This window comes from Elephas maximus, chromosome 13 (assembly GCF_024166365.1).
Source record: "Elephas maximus indicus isolate mEleMax1 chromosome 13, mEleMax1 primary haplotype, whole genome shotgun sequence".
NCBI lineage: Eukaryota > Metazoa > Chordata > Mammalia > Proboscidea > Elephantidae > Elephas > Elephas maximus.
Window position 1 is genome coordinate 94923847 of NC_064831.1, and position 23361 is coordinate 94947207.

The window sequence follows — 23361 nt, forward strand, 5'->3', positions numbered from 1 at the left end:
CTGCAAGAAACCAAGAGAGACTTACATAAGTGGAAAAACATACCTTGCTAATGGACAGGAAGAATTAACGTTACAAAAATGTCTATTCTACCAAAAGCAATCTATATATTTAATGCAATTCCGATCCAAATCCAAACAACATTCTTTAATGAGATGGCGAAACAAATCACCAACTTCATATGGAAGGGAACGAGGCCCCCGATAAAGAAGGCATTACTGAAAAAGAAGAACAAAGTGGAGGCCTTACTTTACCTATTTTAGAACCTATTATACCGCCACAGTAGTCAAAACAGCCTGGTACTGGGACAACAACAGATACATGGACCAATGGAACAGAATTGAGAATCCAGACATAAATCCATCCACATATGAGCAGCTGATATTTGACAAAGGCCCCAAAACAGTTAAATAGGAAAAAGATAGTCTTTTTAACAAATGGTGCTGGCATAACTGGATATCCATCTGCAAAAAAAATGAAACAAGACCCATACCTCACTCCATGCACAAAAACGACCTCAACATGGATCAAAGACCTAAATATAAAATCTAAAATGATAAAGATCATGGAAGAAAAAACAGGGACAATGTTAGGAGCCCTAATACATGGCATAAACAGTATACAAAACATTATTAAGAATGCAGAAGAAAAACGAGATAACTGGGAGCTCCTAAAAATCAAACACCTATGCTCATCCAAAGACTTCATCAAAAGAGTAAAAAGACTACCTATAGACTGGGAAAAAGTTTTTAGCTATGATATTTCTGATCAGCGCCTGATGTCTAAAATCTACATGATACTGCAAAAACTCAACTACAAAAAGACAAATCCAGTTAAAAAATGGGCAAAAGATATGAATAGACACTTCACTAAAGAAGTCATTCAGGTAGCTAACAGATATATGAGGAAATGTTCACGATCATGAGCCATTAGAGAAAAGCAAATCAAAACTACAATGAGATTTCATCTCACTCCAACAAGGCTCGCATTAATCCAAAAAACACAAAATAATAAATGTTGGAGAGGCTGTGGAGACACTGGAACACTTCTACACTGCTGGTGGGAATGTGAAATGGTACAACCACTTTGGAAATCGATTTGGCACTTCCTTAAAAAGCTAGACATAGAACTACCATAGGACCCAGCAGTCCCACTCCTTGGAATATATCCTACAGAAATAAGAACCTTTACACGAACAGATATATTCACACCCATGTTTATTGCAGCACTGTTTACAATAGCAAAAAGATGGAAGCAACCAAGGGTGCCCATCAATGGATGACTGGATAAATAAATTATGGTATATTCACACAATGGAATACTATGCGTCGATAAAGAACAATGAGGAATCTGTGAAACATAACATGGAGGAAGAACCTGGAAGGCATTATGCTGATCGAAATTAGTCATTTGCAAAAGGATAAATATTGTATAAGACCACTATTATAAGAACTGGAAAAATAGTTTAGACTGAGAAGAAAACCTTCTTTTGCGGTTACAAGAGGGAGGGAGGGAGGAAGGGTGGGAGAGGGTATTCACTAATTAGGTGGTAGATAAGAACTACTTTAGGTGAACGGAAAGACAACACACAATACAGGGGAGGTCAGCACAACTGCACTAAACCAAAAGCAGAGAAGTTTCCTCAATAAACTGAATGCTTCGAAGGCCAGTGTAGCAGGGGAAGGGGTTTGGCGGCCATGATTTCAGGGGACATCTAAGTCAGTTGGCATAATAAAATCTATTAAGAAAACATTCTACATCCCACTTTGAAGAGTGGCGTCTGGGGTCTTAAACGCTAGCAAGCAGCCATCTAAGATGTATCAATTGGTCTCAACGCACCTGGATCAAACGAGAATGAAGAACACCAAGGACACAAGGTGATTACGAGCCCAAGAGACAGAAAGGGCCACATGAGCCAGAGACTACATCATCCTGAGACCAGAAGAACTAGATGGTGCCCGGCTACAACCGATGACTGCCCTGACAGGTAATACAACAAAGAATCCCTGAGGGAGCAGGAGAGCAGTGGGATGCAGACACCAAATTCTCATAAAAAGACCAGACTTAATGGTCTGACTGAGACTGGAAGAACCCTCGTCATCATGGCCCCCAGAACTTCTCTGGCCCAGGACAGGAACCATTCCCAAAGCCAACTCTTCAGACATGGATTGGACTGGACAATGGGTTGGAGAGGGATGCTGATGAGGAGTGAGCTTCTTGGATCAGGCGCACACTTGAGATTATGTTGGCATCTCCTGCCTGGAGGGGAGATGAGAGGGTAGAGGGGGTTAGAAGCTGGCAAAATGGACACGAAAAGAGTGGAGGGAGAGAGCCGGTGTGTCATCAGGGGGAGAGTAATTGGGAGTATGTAGCAAGGTGTATATAAGTTTTTACGTTAGAGATTGACTTGATTTGTAAACTTTCACTTAAAGCACAATAAAAATTAAAAAAAAAAAAAAACATAAAACCCATTGCCATCAAGTCGATTCCGACTCATAGCCACCCTATCAGACAGAGTAGAACTGCCCTAGAGGGTTTCCAAGGCGCAGCTGAGAAGCAGTAGGCTCTGCTTTTCATGTTGTTTCTCATGGCAAATATATTTGACATGAATCAGTATTCTTTATAATCATGTATGCTAGACAGTGCGTAGGAGGAACAAAGAGGAGGAAAGGAGAAATGAAAGAAGCAATTTATCAAATTTATCTTCCCCCCGCCCTTCCCTTTTTAACCAAAGCCATCCAGCTACAAAATGGCAAACCTCTGCACTTCCCAAGCCCTAAAAATCTCTCCTTGATGTTATTATACTGTTTTTATGTTTTGTGAAAGAATTACATTAAAATTCACATATCAAGTTATGAACCAAAGCCTGTAAATGATGACTGATCGTCATAACTTTGTGAAGTGACTTGTTAAGATCCTGAAACTCTATTGACAAAATTACACTAAATGCCAGATCTCAACTACAGATCCTTTGCGGTAGACATGTGGACTTCCTGAGAAGAAAGTAAAGACGGGAAGATGGAATATAAATTATAGTGCTCAAGGTAGCATCCCCTAGTGGAAAACCAGAGGCTAATAAGAATGAACAAATCTGTCTTGGAAGAAGTACTGTCAGAATGCTCCTTAGAGGCAAGGATGGCGAGACTGCATCTCACATACTTTGGACATGTCATCAACAGGGACCAGTCCCTGGAGAAAGGACATCATGGTTGATAAAGCAGATGGTCAGAGAAAAAGAGGAAGACCCTCAACGAGATGGACTGGCACAGTGGCTGCAACAGTGGGCTCAAACACAGCTAGGATTAGGAGGATGGCACAGGAGCGGGCAGTGTTTCCTTCTGTAGTACTCAGGGTCGCTGAGTCAGGACAGTCGAAGGCACCCAACAACAGTGAGATGGGAGCCTTAGATTCGTGTCCAGCACTTACAAACTTCAGGTGGTTGACAGCTCCCAGGATCTCACAGGCCTTTACTTTCTCCAGTTTTAAAATGGTAATAATAAGATTTTCCTTTTAGCTGACATTTTAAATGTACTTAGAACTTTTTGGAAGGAAAAAAAAAGCTATGTAAACCTAAAAGTTTTATTATTATTAGCAGCAATTACAATAAATATTCAGCAGCTTAAAATTAATATTTTATGTGTTGGAATAAAGATGATTATTTTTCATGTTAGATACCCCCATGTTCATACCTCTGAAATTTCGTCCTGATTAGTGATATTTACTGTTAAATGTTAAGTGGTAATCACGCACTAGGGTTTATGGATTTAGTATCATGTTTTTCTTGTAGGACATGAAGTATGGCATATTGTACTGTCACATACTGTAGGCTATCTGTATAATGAAAACCACTATGCTTGAGGTTGCTAATGGTGACCGCTAGCTTCAGGTCTGCTGGTTGAAGAATATTTGTCCTTTCAGGCATTATATTGTTTATTAATTCCATATTGAGGACTAATAGTTAAACATGGTGGAATGAATGCTTGTTTAAAGCCTCACAGGACTGCACTTTATCCAGTTTTTAAATGGTAATAATAATGTTTTACTTTCTTCTAGCTGACTTTTTAAACTTACTTTGAACTTGGAAGGAAACAAAAGCTGTACAAATTTAAAAGTTTTGCTACTGTTAGCAATGATTACAATAAATATTCAAAGTAAATAGATATTCAATCAGTAAACATTCGATAGAATTTATCACTATTCCTCCTGAAAACCGAAAACCAAACCCGTTGCTGTTGAGTGGAGTTCCAACTCATAGCGACCCTATAAAACAGCAGAGCTGCCCTACAGAGTTTCCAAGGAGTGCTTGGTGGATTCAAACTGCAGACCTTTTGGTTACCAGCCATAGCTCTTAACCACTATACCACCAGGGTTTCCCTGTTCCTCCTAAAACACCACTAAAATGACGATAGATAGCTACTGTCAAGTCACCTCGACTCATAGTGACCTTATGTACAACAGACGGAAACACTGCCCAGTCTTATGTCATCGTCACAATCGTCGACTTAAGTCCATCATAGCGGCTACTGTGCCAGTTCATCTCACCAAGTGTCTCCCTGGGCCCTGTTAGCCCTCTGCTTTACCAAACGTGATGTCCTCCTTCAGCTATTGATCCCTCCTGATGATGTGTCCAAAGCAAGCTAGCTGGACAATGTTCTGTGTCCTAGTCTTAGTGTGGAATCTCTAGTATTTAAAATACTAGTGGCATAGCTTCCAGCATCACAGCAACATGCAGGGCACCACAGTATGACAAACTGACATATGGATGGTGGAAAATGACAATAAAGAAATTAATACAAATATTCAAACCCATAAAGAGAAAATGACTATGGATGGTGTATTAGTTTCCTAGGGTTTCTATAACAGAACAGCACAAATTAGGTGACTTTATTTGTGGCAGAAATTTATTGTCTCACAGCTCTGGAGGCTGGAAGTCCAAATTAGGGTATCAGCCATGTTTATTCCTTCTGAGGGCTTTGAGAGAGGAACTGTTCTCTGCCTCTCTCCTACGTTCTAGAAGCTGCTGGCAGTCCTTGCGTTTCTTTACTACTTGTAGATATATCTTCACATGGTGCTTTCCCCCAGGGTGACTGGTTTTGTGTCTCTTCTCCCATTTTACAAGACACCACCCAGAAGGGATCAGGATTAGAACCCACCCTGCTCTGGCATGAACTCCTTTAATTTAACTGATAATAAAAGAAAAACTCTATTTCCAAACAAGGTCACATTCACAGGTATGGGGTCAGGACTTCCACATATCTTTTTGGAGGGCACAATTCAATCCAATCATGTGAACTGAATTTTAGAAGGATAGAAAGTACAGGGTTGGGTGGTGACTGGCTTGGGTTTCACCTTTCTTCACTCTGCTGACAGCTGGGGGTGCAGGGTGGAGCCAGGAAAAAGCAAGTCAATTTGTCCTGCATGGCCCTGAAAAGGCTCAGAAGCACCAGATGTCTCTGAAGGCAGGGATGTGGGTGGGCCAAAAACTAGAGGATCAGTTTACTGTCTGTTAGATAAACAATTAAATCACCCAGATTCCCAAGCTAATAATGAGCAGCTATGAATCTGCCCTTTTTACCTCAAAGAGACAGAATTTGAAACACAGAGACCTTAGAATGGAGGGATGCCTTACTGAAAATATTCTAGATGAGACAGTATATGCTGCAGTATAACAAATCTTGACATTTCAGTGGCTCAACATATCAAAGGCTTGTTTCCTGCTCACAAAATGCCTAGTACGGACTGGATGACTCTTCACGGCAGTTCTCCTCTACATGATGAAGTATTGAGACATCTCATTTTGCGGCTCCACCATCTAACCATGGCCCCAAAACGGCTGCCTAGGAAGAAAAGGATAGAGAAGGCACCCTATTAAGTGCCCCAAACCAGAGGGACCACATCCCTTCTACTCACGTGTCCACTCACCAAAACTGGGGCACATGGCCCATCCTAGCTGCAAGGGAGGCTGGAAACTGTAGGGGCGCACATGGGTGCTCTGGGGTCTCTGTCCACCTTCTCAGTTTAGCTCCTCTCAGTTCCCAAAATGCTGGCTGCTAGTCTCAACCATCGTCAGGCAGGGGCTGAAGGGTTCCTTTTTTAGGAAATTCTTGGATCAAAGTTCCTTCTCCCTAGCCTGTAAGTGTTATCCCATTGTCTCTTTCCAGGGTTGCAAGTGAAGGATGTGATGCTAAACGGATTGTTTCTGGAAGTAGCTTGTTCTGTCTGAAACCTTATGGGATTTTTCTCTCTATTCTTGAAATCCAAAAATTTGCCAGGATGTGTCAAAATTCTGCCTTTGCTGAGCCCTGATTTCAATCTGAAGACTCAAGTTGTTGTTTTCTGACACCGTTTCTTTGCTTATTCCTTGTCGCATGTTCTGTCTTTTCTGTCCCTTGTTCTGTAATTTACATATTATTCCTCCTGCTTCTACCTTCCTGATCTCAGCCTTTCAATTGTGATTTTTATTTCATTTATTTTTGTCTTTTATTGTGTGACACATCTTCCATTTGGTCCTCCTAAAACAGTAATTTGGTACCCTTAGAGTTACCTCTACAGAAATTCTAAAATAAAAAAATCAAGCATTACTCTCTTCTAGCATTTTTTGTGCTGTAATAATGTCTCCTTATGTGTTCTCATTATGGTCTGTTTCCATTTCTCCCATTCGTTCTGCTCCATGGTAGCCATCTGCTCTAGCGTTGGGCTATCACCTTCCTTAACACCACTGTACTCGCTTTGCCTGATTATTTATTTGGGTGTGGAGTTTCCCCAACCCTTGTGTGGGCCCAGCTGGTAGCCATTGACAGCTAGAATCCCCTTAAGACCATGGTGGATTAATAGGCAGGGGCAGAGAGAGAAATGCTGGGATTTTTTTCCCTCTGTGGGGCAGGGGCAATTGGACTAGCAAATCCTTGTCCTGCTTTACATATGTGTGGGGGAGGGATGGGGAGTAGGGGTCTGTGTTTTAAGAATCCAGTAGAACTGTCTCTTTAGTCCTTCCCTGAAACCTTCAAGGGGGATAGTTGGGCCCTCCCGGAACTGACCCCTCAGGTGGGCTGGACAGGTTCCCTCTCTGCTGCTCCTGGAGAGTCCCCAATTCTGTCAGCTGACCCCCCTGCCACCTGGGATGGCTGCTCCTCACTCTGGGATCTGTCAGAGATGCAGCCTCTCCCCAGCTTGCCTCGCTTTTGGCCCGCAGATTCTTGCTGGACTCTGATCCCTGGTCTTGGCTTCCTCCATTTCCTATGCCCCTCTACCATAGGTCACAGGGAGCAACAGCAGTCAGCCCCTGGATGCACCCCCACACTAGGCATCATCAATGGCCACAGGAGGGCACAGAGTATGTGACTGGCTTTCCCAGAGCTTTCAAAGCTCAGCTGTCCCTGGCCTGGGTGGTACAAAGTATTGATGTGCACAGCTGCTAACCAAAAAGTTGGAGGTTTGAGTCTACCCAGAGCCACGTCAGAAGAAAGCCCTGACAATCTACTTCTAAAAAATCAGCCATTGAAAACCCTGTGGAGCACAATTCTACTGTGATACATATGGGGTCGCTACTCAGCAGCACCCAACAACAACTGGCAATGTAGGAAGTTGCCATTTCTCCGCACCCTTGCTAACACTTGATATTGTATGTCTCTTTTATTACAGCTATTCAGGTGGGTGTGACGTGGTACCTCAGTGGGTCCTGATTTGCATTTCCCTGATGGCCAGTGATGTTGAGCATCTTTTCATGTACTTGTTTGCCATTCATGTATCTTTGGAGAAATGGCTATTCATATCCTTTGCCCATTTTTAAATTGGGTTGTCTTTGTATTTTTGAGTTGTGTTTATATATTCTGTATATAAGTCCCATATCAGATATATGATTTGCAAGTATTTTTCCCAGTCTGTGGGTTGTCTTTGTGCTTTCTTGATAGCGGCTTTGACACACAGAAGTTCTGCATTTGGATAAAGTCCAACTTATCAATCTTCTTGTTTATCACTTGTGCTTTTGGTGTTCTAGCTAAGAGATTATTACCTAACCCAAGTGTCATGGATTGAATTATGTGCCCCCCCCCTCAAAATGTGTGTATCAATTTGGCTGGGCCATGATTCCCAGTATTGTGTGATTTTCCTGTATGTTGTAAATCCTGCCTCTATGATGTTAATAAGGAAGGATGCGTGGCAGTTGTGTCAGTGAGGCAGGACTCAGTCTACAAGATCGGATTGTGTCTTGGGGCAATCTCTTGAGATATAAAAGAAAGAAGGAACCAGAGTGACAGGGGAACCTCATAACAACAAGAAAGCAGTGCCCAGAGCAGAGCACGTCCTTTGGACCCGGGGTCCCTGTGCAGAGAGGGCCCTACCTAGTCTGGGGGAAGATTGATGAGAAGGCTGACAGAGAAAGCCTTTCCCTGGAGCTGACACCCTGAATTTGGACTTTTAGCCTACTTTACTGTGAGAAAATAAGCTTCTCTCTGTTAAAGCCATCCACTTGGGGTACTTCTGTTATAGCAGCACTAGATGACTAAGACACCAAGGTCTTCACTATTTACTCCAGTGTCTTCCTCTATCTTCCCAGGATTCCTACAGCCACCTCTAGTGCTCCTCTGAATACTATTTCTCTGAACTTGAACTCTGCGGATCTAAGGCAGCATTAGGACTGTTTCTCCATCTCAGGTCTCCTTTGAGTTGACTTTGCCATAAGGCAAGTTATTCCCATGCAATGACAACCATGGCTAGGCTTCCATCACCCCAGCTTGGTGGCTCAATGGAAAGAAAACCTCTATGAACCCCCTGAGAGAATGCTGATTGGACTTCCAAAACAGTTACTGTGGCTGGCCTGGGTCTTATGCAGGCAGGAAAGGAAGGCAGAGCCCTACTGAGGTCTCTGGGAGATGAGAAGAGGCAGTTCATAAAGGGAAAGGATACAGAATAAGGGTGAAAAACCCAACCAAATGAAGAAGAATGTTAATGGCCACTAATTAGAACTTGTGTCTGTTTTTAATTTTAGGACTTAATAGACCTTAATGATTTTCCTAAGTAAGAGGCCCTGGGCAACTGGAAGATTTACATATTTATAAAGAGTCTTAAGAGAATGAAAAGATAAGCCACAGACTAAAAGAAAATATTTACAAACATACATCTGGTAAAGGACTTGTATGCAAGATATACAAAAAACTCTTAAAGCTCAACAATAAGAAAAGGCACATAAGCACATTTAAAAATTTTTTAAATGACAAGAGATATGGACACTCCACCAAAGGTGTACCAGATGTCAAATAAGCAAATGAAAAGATGCTCAATATCAAATGTCCTTAAACAAACAAACCCATTGCCATCGAGTCGATTCAGACTCATAGCAACCCTATAGGTAAGTGAAAATTAAAACAACAATGAGATGCCACTACACACCTTTAAGAGCGGCTAATATCCGAAACACTGACAACATCAAGTGCTGGTGAGGCTGTGGGGCAACAGGCACTCTCATTTATTGCCAGGGATGCAAAATGTCCACCTGCGACGTCTACCACTTTGGGAAACAGTCTGGTAATTTCTTACAAAGGTAAACAATCTTGCCATACAATCTAGAAATTGCACTCCTAGATATTTATCCTAATGAGTTGCAAACATGTCCACACAAAAGCCTGCCAAATGAATAATGTCTTTTATAAGGATCAGCACAAAGCTGGTTCCTATGAGGTGGAAGTTAAAGATGTCCCAAAACTTTTCCAAGCTGCTGTCCCACTTCATCATTTCTAACATCAGCTACTCCCCCTCCCCTCAGTACTCTGACTCCTGTCTTTGGGTTCCTTAATTCACCGCAGCGTCTCACAGAACCCACAAACAGTATAAAGGAAACGACTCACGCAGGTTGTGGAGGCAGGCAAGTGCCAAATTCGTAGGTCAGGTGTAGGCTCCTCCCAACTTACACGGTTTCAGGGGCTGACGAACCCAAACTGACAGTTCAGACCACAGGCTGCTGGCTCAAGAGGCTGCAGAAGCTGGAGAATCAGGTCACATGCTAGGCCACCAGCCCAAGGGGCTGTGGAAGCCAGTAAATCCCAGAATCGGCAGGTCAGACAGCAGGCCTCTGTCTCAAGTCCCAAGAACCAGAGGTCAGTTGATCACAAACCGGATGCATGATCCAAATGCAGAGAAAGCCTTCCAGGACACACTGCAGGGAAGGGTATAAATTTAGTAAGGGTAGGACTTGAGTCATGGCCTCCTGCAAGGCTTTGACCCAAGACATACCCTACACCAATCCTGCCTCAACACGTAGAGGTCAGGATTCACAACATATAAATTGGAGGACAACCATACAACACTGGGAATCATGGCCTATCCAGGCTGATACATAACCCCAACCATCGCAGGTTCCGTATGCCTTATTTGCATAGTTCTACTCAGTCACTGTTGTATGCGTCATAAAGACCATGATAAGACCATGATAGAAGGGCCATATTAAGTAATTCATTGCACTGCACCTGCATATGAATGCTTATAGCAGCTCTACTCACAGCTGCCATAAATTGGAAGCAACCGTGATGTCCTTCAATAGGTGAATGGATAAACAACTTCTGGTACGTCCATACAATTGAGTATTATTCCGCAGTAAAAAGAAATGAGCTATCGTCATGGACTGAATTGTGTCTGCCAAAAACGTGTTATCTATTTGGCTAGGCCGTGATTCCCAGCATTGTGTGATTGTCCATTTTGTCATCAGATGTGGTTTACCCGTGTGTTGTAAATCCTGCCTCTATGGTGTTAATGAGGTGGGATAGGCAGCTGTTATGTTAATGAGGCAGGACTCAATCTACAAGACTGGATTGTGTCTTGAGTCAATCTCTTTTGATATAAAAGACAGGAGCAGGCAGACGGGGGACCTCATACCAAGAAAGCAGCACCAGGAGCAGAATGTATCCTTTGGACCCAGGGTTCCTGCTTGGAGAAGCTTCTGGTCCAGGGGAAGATTAATGACAAGGACCTTCCTCCAGAGTTGACAGAGAAAGCCTTCCCCTGAAGCTGATGCCCTGAATTTGGACTTGTAGCCTACTGGACTGTGAGAGAATAGATTTCTCTTTGTTAAAGCCATTCACTTGTGGTACTTCTGTTACAGCAGCACTAGATGACTAAGAAGGAATTTGGTACCGAGAGTAGGGTGCTGCTCTAACAGATACCTAAAATGTGGAAGCAGTTTTGAAACTGTGGATGGATAGAAGACTCAGAGGAAGTGAGGAGAACTGTTAATACCAGAGAAGGCACAGATGGTAAGGAACAGCAGCAGAGGACCAGCTGCAGCAGAGGATTGGCAGCAGCAGAAACAGGAGACGAGCACTACACAGCGCTAGAACCGACCCACGGGGCAAGAGAGCTGAGTGCCTGTGCGCAGGAGGCCTTCTGGTGGAGTGGGGTGCCTCCAGGCACCTACTGGTGGAGCTAGGCTTGCTGACCCACGGATCAAGAGAGCTAAGTGCCTTCTGGCCAAAGTTTACTGGTGGAGTGGGGTGCCTGCAGGCACTTATCAGTAGAGCTACAGAGGTTTGGAACACTTACCCCAGCAGGGCAGATACAGGCAGAGAGGCCGAGGGGCCAAAAGGCCAACAAACCAGGAAGCAGAAGCGGAAGGGACAAGGAACACAAGAAGCTGGACTGCCTCAGTCTCAAAAGGTATGGCCATGACCTCTGGGGTTTCAAAAGGTGGAGCCATGGCCTCTGGTGTTTCTAAGGGTGCAGTGGCCCCTCAGATGGACTAGGAAAATGGTGCACCTAAAGCCAAGGGAACGGAGCTGCGGTTCCAGTGGCCTGGAAGGCAAAGGTAAAGCCCAGGGCTGAGGGGCCTCCACTTAGAATCTGGAGAGTGTGGCCAATACCCAGAGTGGGGAGGGCAAGGCCATTGTGTAAATTGTCTCAGAGAACAGAGGATTACTTTCAGAGCCTTGAGGGCTAACGTAACGTGTTCTGCTAACTTGCTTGATGCCTGTTACCCCTTCTTTTCCTCCAGTTTCTCCCATTTGTAATGGAAATGTCTAGCTTGAGCCTGTTTTGCCATTGTACTTGGGAAGCAGATAACTTATATTCTAGATTTCACAGATGAAGAGGAATTTTTGGATTTTGGACTTGGAGTTAAGACTTTTGCTATGATATAATGGAGTTAATATGTTTTACATGCGGGGTTCTTGCACAGAGAAGCTCCTGGTCCAGGGGATGATTAATGACAAGGACCTTCCTCTAGAGCCGACAGAGAAGGCCTTCCCTTGGAGCTGAGGCCCTGAATTCGGACTTCTAGCCTATTAAGACTGTAAGAGAATAGATTTCTCTTTGTTAAAGCCATCTACTTGTGGTATTTCTACTATAGCAGCACTAGATAACTAAGACAGTTATCAAGGGTACAAAAAGACACGAAGGAAACTTAAATGCATATTGCTAAAAGAAGCCAGTCTGAAAAAGCTACGTACAGTATGACTCTAATTATATGATATTCTGGAAAAGGCAAAACGAAAGAGACAGATCAATGGTTGCCAGGAGTTGGGGGGTGAGGGGTAGAGGAGAGATGAACAGGAGGACCACAGGGCATTTTTAGGGCAGTGAAACTATTTATATGATACTGTAATGGGGGACACATGACATGATGCATTTGTCTAAACCTATAGGACTATACAACACAAAGAGTGAAACTTGATAACTATGGACTTTAGTTAATAATAATGTGTCAATATTGGTTAATCAGTTCTAAAAATTGTACCACAGGAATGGAAGATGTTAATAATAAGAGAAACTGCAGGGCAGGAAGGGTGTATGAGGGAACGCTGTTCTTTCTGCACACTTTCTCCATAAACTTAAAAAAGTATGCTTAAAAAAAAAAACACTATGTGCTAGATGTTCTCCTCAAAACAACCTTGTGTGCTAAATATCATCTCGTCATATAGATGATGTCAGTATTAAAAAAACAATAACAGGTTTAAAATAGCCCCACACACACAAAAAAGAAAGTCTAAGAAGAGGCTTCCAACCAAATGGCTGTAGTGCTTGGAAATGCCCTGTCTCATCAAAATCCACCTCCCCACGCCTTCCACCAGACAAGGAATGCACTGTTGCTGCTTAATTAAAATATTCTTCCAAGAGGGATAAATATTAGGTAGTCTATCATGTGGTCTAATCCAGGAAGATCTTTGTTAGGACCCAGTAGATACAATCAAGAGAGATTTTATTGCCAACCATTAAAATATACGCATGGGAGAGGGGGCCTGGAGGCCCTAGGTAGTGCAGACAGTTAAGTGCTCATTTACTAGCCGAAAACTTGGCAGTTCTAACCCACCCAGAGGTGCCACGGAAGACAGGCCTGGGTGATCTACTTAGGAAAGGTCACAGCCTTGAAAACCTTATAGAGCAGTTCTATGCTGCATACACGGGGTTGCCATGAGTGGAATTGACTAGATGGCTTCTAACAACAACAACAGTAATAGTATGAAGGCCAGAAGCATGGAGCGTTTGAGTATTTTTTAACACTTGTCTTTATATTTCACTGCCTGAACAGGAAACCACAAACGCCCTATCAGATCACCCTGAAGGTACATGACTGGTATGCCATGATGTCACTGGGAAGTTAAGCTTCATTAAAAATATATTTCTCATTTATCTCCCAAGCAAAAAAATCACGATTGAATTTTATTTTTAAAATAACTTTAACAGCACCTTGATATACACATCTGTGTTCTTCCAGACGTTTTTCTGATTTGCGTTTCACTGCAGTAGACATCTTTCTATGTACAGTATTGTGCAGTCATCAAATATTTCCCTTAACATGACTCCCAGAAGGGAGCCAATCATTACAGACAACTCTGCCAGGGCCTGTGAGAGGTGCTTCAAAAACCCATTTCACTTAATGACCTGAACCCAGCATTATTACTCTCATTTGGTTGACATGGAAGCTGAAACTTGGGGTGTCCGTAGCCTTCCAGTGTCATACAGGCTTTTAATCTAGGTCCATCTGATTCCAAAACCTTAACTTTTTCAACGACATCATGTCTATATTCTCTCTACATCAACATATGGTTCATAAGATCAGTCTCTGGAGGCAGACATCCTAATCCTAAGTTCAGATCCCACATCTACCGCTTATTTGCTGTGCGACCTTAAGACAGTGCTGAATCTTCTCTGTGCCTCAGTTTCTTCATCTGAGTGAAGAGGAAGGTAACAAATGCAGACCTCATTGGGTTGTGGAGATTAAAAGAATACACGTAAATCACCTGGAACAGGGTTTGACCGTATTATACCTTTTTACAATCATTAGTTATCGTCATGTACATTACTGTGTTTTCATTGCCATCATCACCACCACAGTCTCTCCCCAAATACCCATGGCCTTCAGTAATTATCTGAGGTGAGGTGAGGATGTCTTCTCTCTGCAGTGCCTGAAATCCTATTTTGTCACCTGCATTTTTCTGGAATGCAGCCCTGATGATGAAGTGGTTAAGCGCTTGGCTGCTGAAAGGTCACTGGTTTATACCCACCAGGCACTCTGCAGAACAAAGATAAGACAGTCTGTTTCCATAAAGATTAAACCAAAAAACCAAACCAAACCCACTGCCATCAAGTCGATTCCGACTCATAGTGACCTTATAGGACAGTGTAGAACTGCCCCATGGGGTTTCTATAAAGATTACAGCCTTGGAAACTCTATGTGGCAGTTCTGCTCTGTCCCATAAAAAAAAAAAAAAAAAGTTGGAATTGCCTCGATGGCAATGGTTTTGGTCTTGGTATTTTTCTGGAAGAAGGGTAGAGGTGTTTTAAGACTTAGAAGTAGTGTCTTTTCTCAGCCATTCTGAGCAATGACCATGTGCTATCTGAGGAAGAGGTCACTGAAGGGCAGTGCTAATGTTCACAGAGTCATGGGGGAGCCTGAGAGCTGGGGCTGCTTGGGAATTTAAACGAATACCTTATCAAGAACAAACTCCGAAGAGCTAGCCCAGCTGTCGACAGTGGCTTTCATCTTTTTATTTTCCATTTCTCCTTTATCTTTTGGTTGCTGAAATTTTTTACTCAGGATACAGCTGATCCTTGTGGAGAGACATTCTGTAGAATTCTAGATTATAGGAGACTCCTTTGAACTTGAGTCTGAATTTTAATTTGCAAAGAAACTTTGAAGCAGATGCATTTTCTCATTGTAAAAAAAAAAAAAAAAAAGACTGCTTGATGATCTGTTTTTCTTAGTAGGCGTCCCTCCCTAAGATTGATTCTTGGGGATATGTTGCTGGATCTTGTGTGGAACAGAAAGTTATTACTAGTAGCTTACCAGACTTGTAGCATATTTGCATCACAACGTGGAATATCATTTTACATTTAGTATTGCAATTCCAATGCCTTTATCAGATTGCATTTTCATATTGGATTACAAAAATTTCATACTACTAACATTTAATGAAATTTTAATAAGGTGGTGTTTTGATATTATTATTCAAATAGTCTGTTCTGAATTGCTTTCCTTTGAATATATCTGCATTAAAGAGGAACTCAACGTGATTTGGTTCTTCACAGAATTTACCCACTTTGTAGAGTAGCTTTAAAAACGCCAAAAGGGAAATTCAGTTTCTTCCTCACAAGTCCATAAATAAAGAAGGAACACACTGCTAAGATCTATATAAGTAATGGGGGCATAATTGCTGGTTCAAGTTAATGAAATGGCTCTTTTTTGGCTATTAAAGAGTTGCACAATTAAAATATATACACACAGCACACACATCATAGATTATGAGGGATGATACCCCTGGGTTCTCTTTTCTTTCTCATTGAGCCTGAAGGCTGATATATTTATTTTTCAGAAATTTAAGAGATTTACATTATCGCATTTCTTGATCAGTGATGCCCAAAATTAAATGGTAATCTCCAGACAGAGTATGTTTCTCCGTAGTATCCTTCTTACCCATTTCTGCTAAAATTGTCCTTGCGGTCCCAAGGCAGTTTACATGAACGTGTGCCTTCCAAAAGATAAACTCAGCTGACCAAGCAAAAAAATTGCACTGAACAGGTTTTGTGTAGTGGTTTTGTCATAATTGTCTAGCTGACGTAATTTAACATAGAGAACACTGAAAGAGAGAAAAGAAGGAAAAATTCCTACTTTCGAGGAAACCCTTCTTTTACCGAACACTTGTTCTTAATCGACTCTTAGGGACATTAGAGAAGGAAACTAGCGGTAATAGTTCAACAGAAGCCGTCACCCTGGAGTTGATTCCAACTCTTAGCGACCCTATAGGACAGAGAACAGCCCCATGGGGTTTCCAAGGAGCGGCTGGTGGATTCCAACCGCCGGTAACCCACTGCCATCGAGTCGATTCCGACTCAGAGGAGGGAGTGGCGAGGTCAGAGCCTCCCTGAGGCAAATCAGAAGCCCTCAGGCTCGCTCACTCTTTTTGCGCCTCCCTGTAGAAATACATGTCTTTCCTCTACCTTTCACCGAGCCCTGGTGGCGCAGTGGCAAAGCGCTCGGCTGCTAACCAGAGATGGGCGGTTGGAATGCAGCAGCCGCTTCTCTGAAACCCTATAGGGCAGTTCTACTCTGTTCTGTAGGGTCGCTATGAGGCAGAATGGGCAGGGTCTCAGCGGGTTTGGTTGCCTTTCACGGCCTTACCTTCCCCTTCACCTCGATTTTCGCCTACATTGATCCTTTGGGTTCCCTCCTTTCACAAATATTCCCGACTTTAAAGTTCTTAATTTTTCTAGAGAGCCTGTTAAATTTGCCTGGACCTGTTTGGTCCTGAATTCAGCAGCACACTTGTTTAGGACTTTCGGTCCTGTTCTCTATTTGTGTTGTTCGGTAAGGACGGACAACAAGTTTAAGTCTAGTAACCGCCACCGCTCCCGCCCGCAGACAGCCCGCGGCTGCGCAGAAACCGCCGCCGCCGGCCCGCGGACGTCCGGGACGCAGTGCGCAGACTCCGCCGACTCGACGCAGCGCTCCGCCCCCGGACCCGCCCACCGGCGCAGGGCTCCGCCCCGGGCCCGCCCACCGACGCAGCGCTCCGCCCTCGGCCCCGCCCAGTCTCGCCCCGAGGCGGATAACGCCGACCCACAATGCCCCGCGCACGCGCGCTGGGATCCCGCCGCCGCCGGTCGCTGGAGCTTTGCTAGCGGCCAGTGTCCGAGCCGGCGTCCGGCCTCAGTAGCCAGATAGCATGTTGCAGAAGTCGAGGGTCCGGGGACGCCCTGGGGCCCCGACGGAGCGGGAGCGGGAGGGCGGCCGCGGCGGAGACAGCCGGCGCCCGCGGGGCGGCGCGGCCGACGAGGCCCCGAGCACCTCCCGCGGGCCGGGCGGCTCGCAGGAGGCCCCCGGCACCGGGTCCCCGGGCGCCCGCTCGGCCCTGGCCGCCCCCGCCGTGGGGCCCAGGTCCCAGAAGCAGCTGGAGGTGAAGGTGGCCGAGCTGGTGCAGTTCTTGCTGATTAAGGACCAGAAGAAGATGCCGGTCAAGCGGACCGAGCTCCTGAGACACGTCGTGGGGGACTACAAGGACGTCTTCCCCGACCTGCTCAGGCTCGCCGCCCAGCGCCTCGAGTACGTCTTCGGGTACAGGCTGGTGGAGCTGGAGCCCAAGAGCAGCACGTACGTCCTGGTCAACACCCTGGAGCCGGTGGAGGAGGACGCGGAGGTGAGAGGGGACCAGGGCACGCCCGGCGCCGGCCTGCTGATGATCGTCTTGGGGCTCATCTTCATGAGGGGCCACACCATCAAGGAGACGGAGGTCTGGGACTTCCTGCGGCGCCTAGGGGTGCACCCCACCAAGAGGCATTCGGTGTTCGGGGACCCGAAGAAGCTCATCACCGAGGACTTTGTGCGCCAGCGTTACCTGGAGTACCGACGGTTACCCCACACTGATCCTGTGGACTATGAATTGCAGTGGGGCCCGCGCACCAACCTGGAAACTACCAAGATGAAAGTCCTTAAGTTTGTGGCCAAAATCCATAACCAAGACCCCAAGGACTGGCCCGTGCAGTACTGTGAGGCTTTGGCAGACGAGGCGGCCAGGGCCAGACCTCAGCCCGGTGTCCCAGCCCCCTCCTCGTGAAGTCCCAGGTAGACTCAGAGGGACTCCTGGGAGGAGGATCCGAGGCCGAAGAGGTGGGGGTGGGAAATAGTTCTGTGACGCTTGACTAGCTTGCGAAGATGTGTTCGTGTTTATTTTGCTAAATTACTTGGTTCCAAATCTACATGTGTAAGGAATTGCTTTGCTTTGTTGTATAGTCTATATTTTTTTGATATAAGAAAATGTTACTACTTCGTAAAACTGATCGTAACATTTCGTGCCCTGTTCTGAAACATATGTAAGAAAAAACACATCAGTAAATTGCTTTGGTGCCAAGTAAAAAACCACAGAGGTATTCTCTGGCCTCTTTACCCCAGTTTGAAGGGAAAAATAAAAAGTCATTATAAATTAAAGTGTAATTGCCTGTATTGTTGTTACCTTAACACAGTCATTGTATTTTTATATGTTTTACGTATTTAAGCATTTTTGGTGGTTCCAAGGAATATATCTTCAGTATTTTCTCTGAAAATATTTATCTTTCTGTATAATATTCATAGTAATTATCTAGCTGGGTTGCTGACAGTTAAGTTCCACTTAGATTTTATCCTTTTTTTCTTTTTCGCTATTACTGTTACTGTAATAAACACTATTTTTGAAGCAGTTAAGCAGTGTGTGTTTTTTTAATCATGTGTCGTGAGAAATTCATTTTGGCTGGAAACCAGCATCTTAAATAGAAATGAAAAAGACAGTTTGTGCTACATACAGTAACATGAGTAGAGTTTTACAGACCTTTCACTTTAATGTGTGTAAATGTGCATCACACTTTTCACTGTGGGTCACAGAAGACTTTGTGAAACTGTAGTGATTGACCAGGCCTGACCAGGAATCAGCCTGCTTGGGTTCAAATCCTGGCCCCCACCTCTAACTAACTGTAAAAGCTTAGATGGGTTACTTAACCTGGGTATAGGTGTTTCCTCACCTGTAAAATGAGGCTGATGTTGGATATATCATGTGTGATAATTAGATGTGACACACTGCCTGCCGTGGAGGATTTTGGCTGTTATTCCTTAAATTTTTTGAAAATTTGTGTTTTGTTCTTGGTCTGGAGCTGTGGTGGTGCAGTGGTTAAGAGCTCAGCTGCTAAGCAAAGTTGGTAGTTCGAATCCACCAGCCCATCCTCGGAAGCCCTAAGGGGCAGTTCTACCCTGTCCTGTGAGGTTGCTATGAGTTGGAATCCACTCCACAGCAAAGGGTTTGGGAGCTGTTTTTGTTCATTTTTAATTATCTCGGTCTAAGTCATTACTAGAAATGAAATTACTGATTTAAAGGTTATGACCCTACTAGTCTGACCCCATCTTGGGGTTTTATGGCAAACCAAACAGGTGGCACAGGGTAGGGTCAGTGATGAGCACAGCCAACATAGTGGTAAGAGCAGGAACATTACACGCAAGGTCTCCCCAGGGCTGTGAGGCATCGTCGTCTAGAGAAAAGGTTATGCATTTCAAGGTTGTCTGACAACCTGAGTTTGAATTCTAGCTCATTTTAACTTGTCAGCATGGTGGTTTGGGTAGGTTTTAAGCTCTCAGAATCTCAGATTCTTTATCTGTAAAATGGGGAAAATAAAGTGAAACCGGTGAGAGCTGAACTTGATGGGACTGCCTTGTTTTTCCAGGTCTCACAAGTTTTCCACCTTTGACAGTGTAGCTTACCGCTTTTCTCTTGCTCTCTATTAGTGGAAAATACTTGAGTTTTCCTTTTCTGGCAGGTTTCCACGTTACGTGGGTTCCAGCTTTCACAAGTTTTACTGCATATCATGGTGTGTTTTATGAATTAAATGAAATAGTATATTTAAAGTACCTATTTTTTTTTTAATAAGTTAGAGCTCAGTGAATGCTCTAAGAGTTGATTAAAATGTGACTTGATCATTAACATAGTGGTCTTGGACATTGTAAACTCAGAATTTTAGAGCTAGAAAGGATTTTAGAAATCATGTAGCCCAGCCATCTCTTGACACATGTGAAAACTGAAGCCAGAGGACACACATGGAATTAGGAGTAAACTAGGTCAAGGACTCAAATTTGAATCCCTGTTCAGTGCAATCTATTTAGGCTCTGTCTTGGTCATCTAGTGCTGCTGTAACAGAAATGCCACAAGTGGATGGCTTTAACAAAGAGAAATTTATTCTCTCACAGTCTAGTAGGTTACAAGTCCAAATTCAGGGTGTCAGCTCCAGGGGAAGGCCTTCTCTCTTTGTTGGCTCCGGGGGAAGGTCCGTGTCCTCCATCTTCCCCTGGTCGAGGAGCTTCTCAGGCCAGGACTCCGTATCCAAAGGACGCGCTTTGCTCCTGGTGCTGCTTTCTTGGTGGTATGTGGTCCCCAACCCTCTGCTTGCTTCCATTTCCTTGCATCTCTTGAGAGAGAGAAAAGGTGGTGCAGGCCACACCCCAGGGAAACTCCCTTTACCTTGGATCCAGGGAGGTGATCTGAGTAAGGGTGGTGTTACAATCTCACCCAAATCCTTTCAAGGTAAAATTACAATCACAAAATGGAGGACAGCCACAGAATACTGGGAATCATGGCCTAACCAAGTTGATACACATATTTTTGGGGGACACAATTCAATCCATGACGGGGTCTTTTCACAACAAGGAATAGAGTTTTACTAAGTCACCTCAAGCATTAAAACCAAAACCAAGCCCATTGCCATTGAGTCAATTCCAACTCATAGCAACCAGATAGGACAGAGTAGAACTGCCTCATAAGGTTTCCAAGGAGTGGCTGGTGGATTTGAACTGCCAACCTTTGGGTTAGCAGCTGAGCTCTTAACCACTGTGCCACCAGGGCTCAAAAAACGGACCTAGGAAAATCTTAACAGGCTGGCTTTGAGTCTGTAAGTTATTTTGGAATATAAATTACCTTCTGGCCAAGCACCTGCCTGCTGGTCCTTTCCTCACTGGCTGCCTTTTCCTCCAGGTGTGCTCTAGTACTCCCATTTTCACCTGTCTGGTACAATCATCATTACCTACCATCCAGTGGCAGTTATATCCAGGGCAACTGTCTTCTACACTTTTCTCATAGAAATGTCCACAATTTACCGTCAATGAATGACCATTTATTTCAGATTGTAAAATACAAAACATCACGGGCCAAATCAGGCCCTGTGTCTTTTCCTTCTTAACCGTTCTCAGAGGTAGAAGCTCCTCGCTGTCATGCCATCGTCTAGTGTCTTACTGCACAGGTGGATATACATAAACATAATGTGACTTTGTGAGCTTTTACAAGTAACGTAAGTGGTGTTATACTGTACATACCCATTTGTGACTTGCATTCGTCAGTAAACATTACGTTGTTGAGATTTAGCCACGTGGATAGATCCAACTCTGATCCATTCATTTTAATGGTTCTTTAATGGGGGCGGGGGGTTGGGGGGAACAGTTTGTCTTTTCCCTAGTGGCTAGACAGGTTCTTTTCAATTTCTTGCTATTCGCAGGCAGTGTGATCTCCTTAGTCACATGTGTGAGAATTTCTCCTGCCAGAAAATATTGAGCACTCATGGGGCTTTGCCAGATTGCTCCCCAGCTGGTATTAAGTTACACTCCCACCAACATTGTTGTTGTTAGGTTCCGTTGCATCACTTCTGACTCATAGCAACTCTATAGGACAGAAGAGAACTGCCCCATAAGGTTTCCAAGGAGCACCTGGTGGATTTGAACCACTAGACCTTTTTGGCACAGTAGCCAAGCTCTTAACCACTATGCTACCAAGGTTCCTCTAACATTGTATGGAGTCCTTTTTATGCCTGCTTCCGCGTCTTGTGAACACTTTTTTTTTCTTTCAGTATCTTATTTTCAATCATTCTGATGGGTATGTAGTGATAATTTATTATGGCATTAATTTCTATCTCTTCCTGGTTAACCCTTCTTTCACTCTTGTTCTTTCTCTCTCTGCCATTCAGGTTTCCTGACTGTTAGCCTTTTTATATTTTTTCATTTGTAAGACTTCTTTATATGTCCTACATATTAATCCACTGATGGCTATATCTAGTGAAAATATGTTCTCTCACATTTTCATTTTTTTATCATCCAGATAATTTGATTTTAATGTGTCAGTCAGTCATCAGCGTTTTACTTTTAAGAATTATTCTTTTTGTGTAAGATTTAAAAAATTCCCCCCAATACTGGTATTATAAATATATTTTGCAATATTCTAAGTGTTCAAATTTTTTATTTTTACATTTGCATAGATTTACATAGATTCTTAATCTATGTTTTTGTGTATGGTTTGAGATGTGAATTTAATTTTTATATTTTTCCCATATAGATAGCTAGTTTACCTAGCACTAATTTTTTATGGCATGTCCTTTCCACATTATTATATACCCATGTCCCATATATAAATGAATTTATGGTGAGGTTTTATGTGGGACTGAATTGTTTTATTGGTATCATGTGCCAACAGCAAGCTATTTTGATCTATTGCATCTTAAGTTTTATTCCTTCTTTTCCAATTCTTACACCTTTTTAATTAATTTTTATTGTGCTTTTAAGTAAAAGTTTTCAAATCAGGTCAGTCTCTCATACAAAAGTTTAAATACTCCTTGCTGTATGCTCCTAATTGCTCTCCCTCTAATAAAATAGCATAGTTCTTCCCTCCACTCTCTCTCTTTGTGTCCATTCAGGTAGCTTCTGGCCCCCTCTGCCCTCTCATCTCCCCTCCAGACAGGAGATGCCAACATAGTCTCATGTGTCTACTTGATCCAAGAATCTCATTCTTCACCAGTATCATTTTCCATCCCATATTTCAGTCCAATCCCTTTTCTGAAGAATTGGCTTTGGGAATGGTTCCTGTCTTGGGCTAACAGAAGGTCTGGGGACCATGGCCTCTGGGGTCCTTCTAGTCCCAGTCTGACCATTAAGCCTGGTCTTTTTATGAGCTTGTACCTTTTATTTTTATGTTGTCTTTTTGCATCAGCTGGAACTGCCAATATAGCCAAGTACCGTCTAACGTCCGTTCCAGCAATGTCTGACCACATAGATATCTGTGGTCCCATAAGGTTTTAATAGAGTTCAGAAATCCCAATCGGAAAACAGGAGGTAACAGATGTAACTGGACATAGCGAAAGCAACAGCTTGCCGCACACAACACGTGTATCTCATGTGTCTTGCATACAAAGTAATTGTGCTGCCAGGTGTATGGTGGTGAAGTAAGTATATACCCTATAACACATATGTCTTGATAGTCATAATAAATGGCTGTGTTACTGGCTTATGTATGTACTGTCCTGAACTATCTATCATTATTGTAATATGAGCTTTCCTTAGTTACAAATAAAAAGTGTACCGTTTGACAGCGTATACTTCAACTGGTAGGCAG

General features: G+C 43.5%; 2 protein-coding genes and 1 long non-coding RNA gene across 3 annotated transcripts in view; 2 read left to right on the plus strand and 1 right to left on the minus strand.

Moving 5' to 3' along the window:
- The window catches only part of LOC126088008 (uncharacterized), a 36931-nt gene extending 27913 nt beyond the window's left edge, over positions 1–9018 (minus strand). The window contains exon 1 of the long non-coding RNA XR_007519920.1: positions 5628–9018. This is a non-coding gene — a long non-coding RNA (uncharacterized LOC126088008). The remainder of the gene's footprint in view (positions 1–5627) is intronic.
- Positions 1–23361, plus strand: part of ENTREP2 (endosomal transmembrane epsin interactor 2) — a 591792-nt gene that overhangs the window by 360563 nt on the left and 207868 nt on the right. The window lies entirely within an intron of this gene.
- Positions 17021–18623, plus strand: NSMCE3 (NSE3 homolog, SMC5-SMC6 complex component). The gene has a single exon (XM_049906023.1). It carries the CDS (start codon positions 17143–17145, stop codon positions 18028–18030), a length of 888 nt encoding a protein of 295 aa, XP_049761980.1. The 5' UTR covers positions 17021–17142; the 3' UTR covers positions 18031–18623.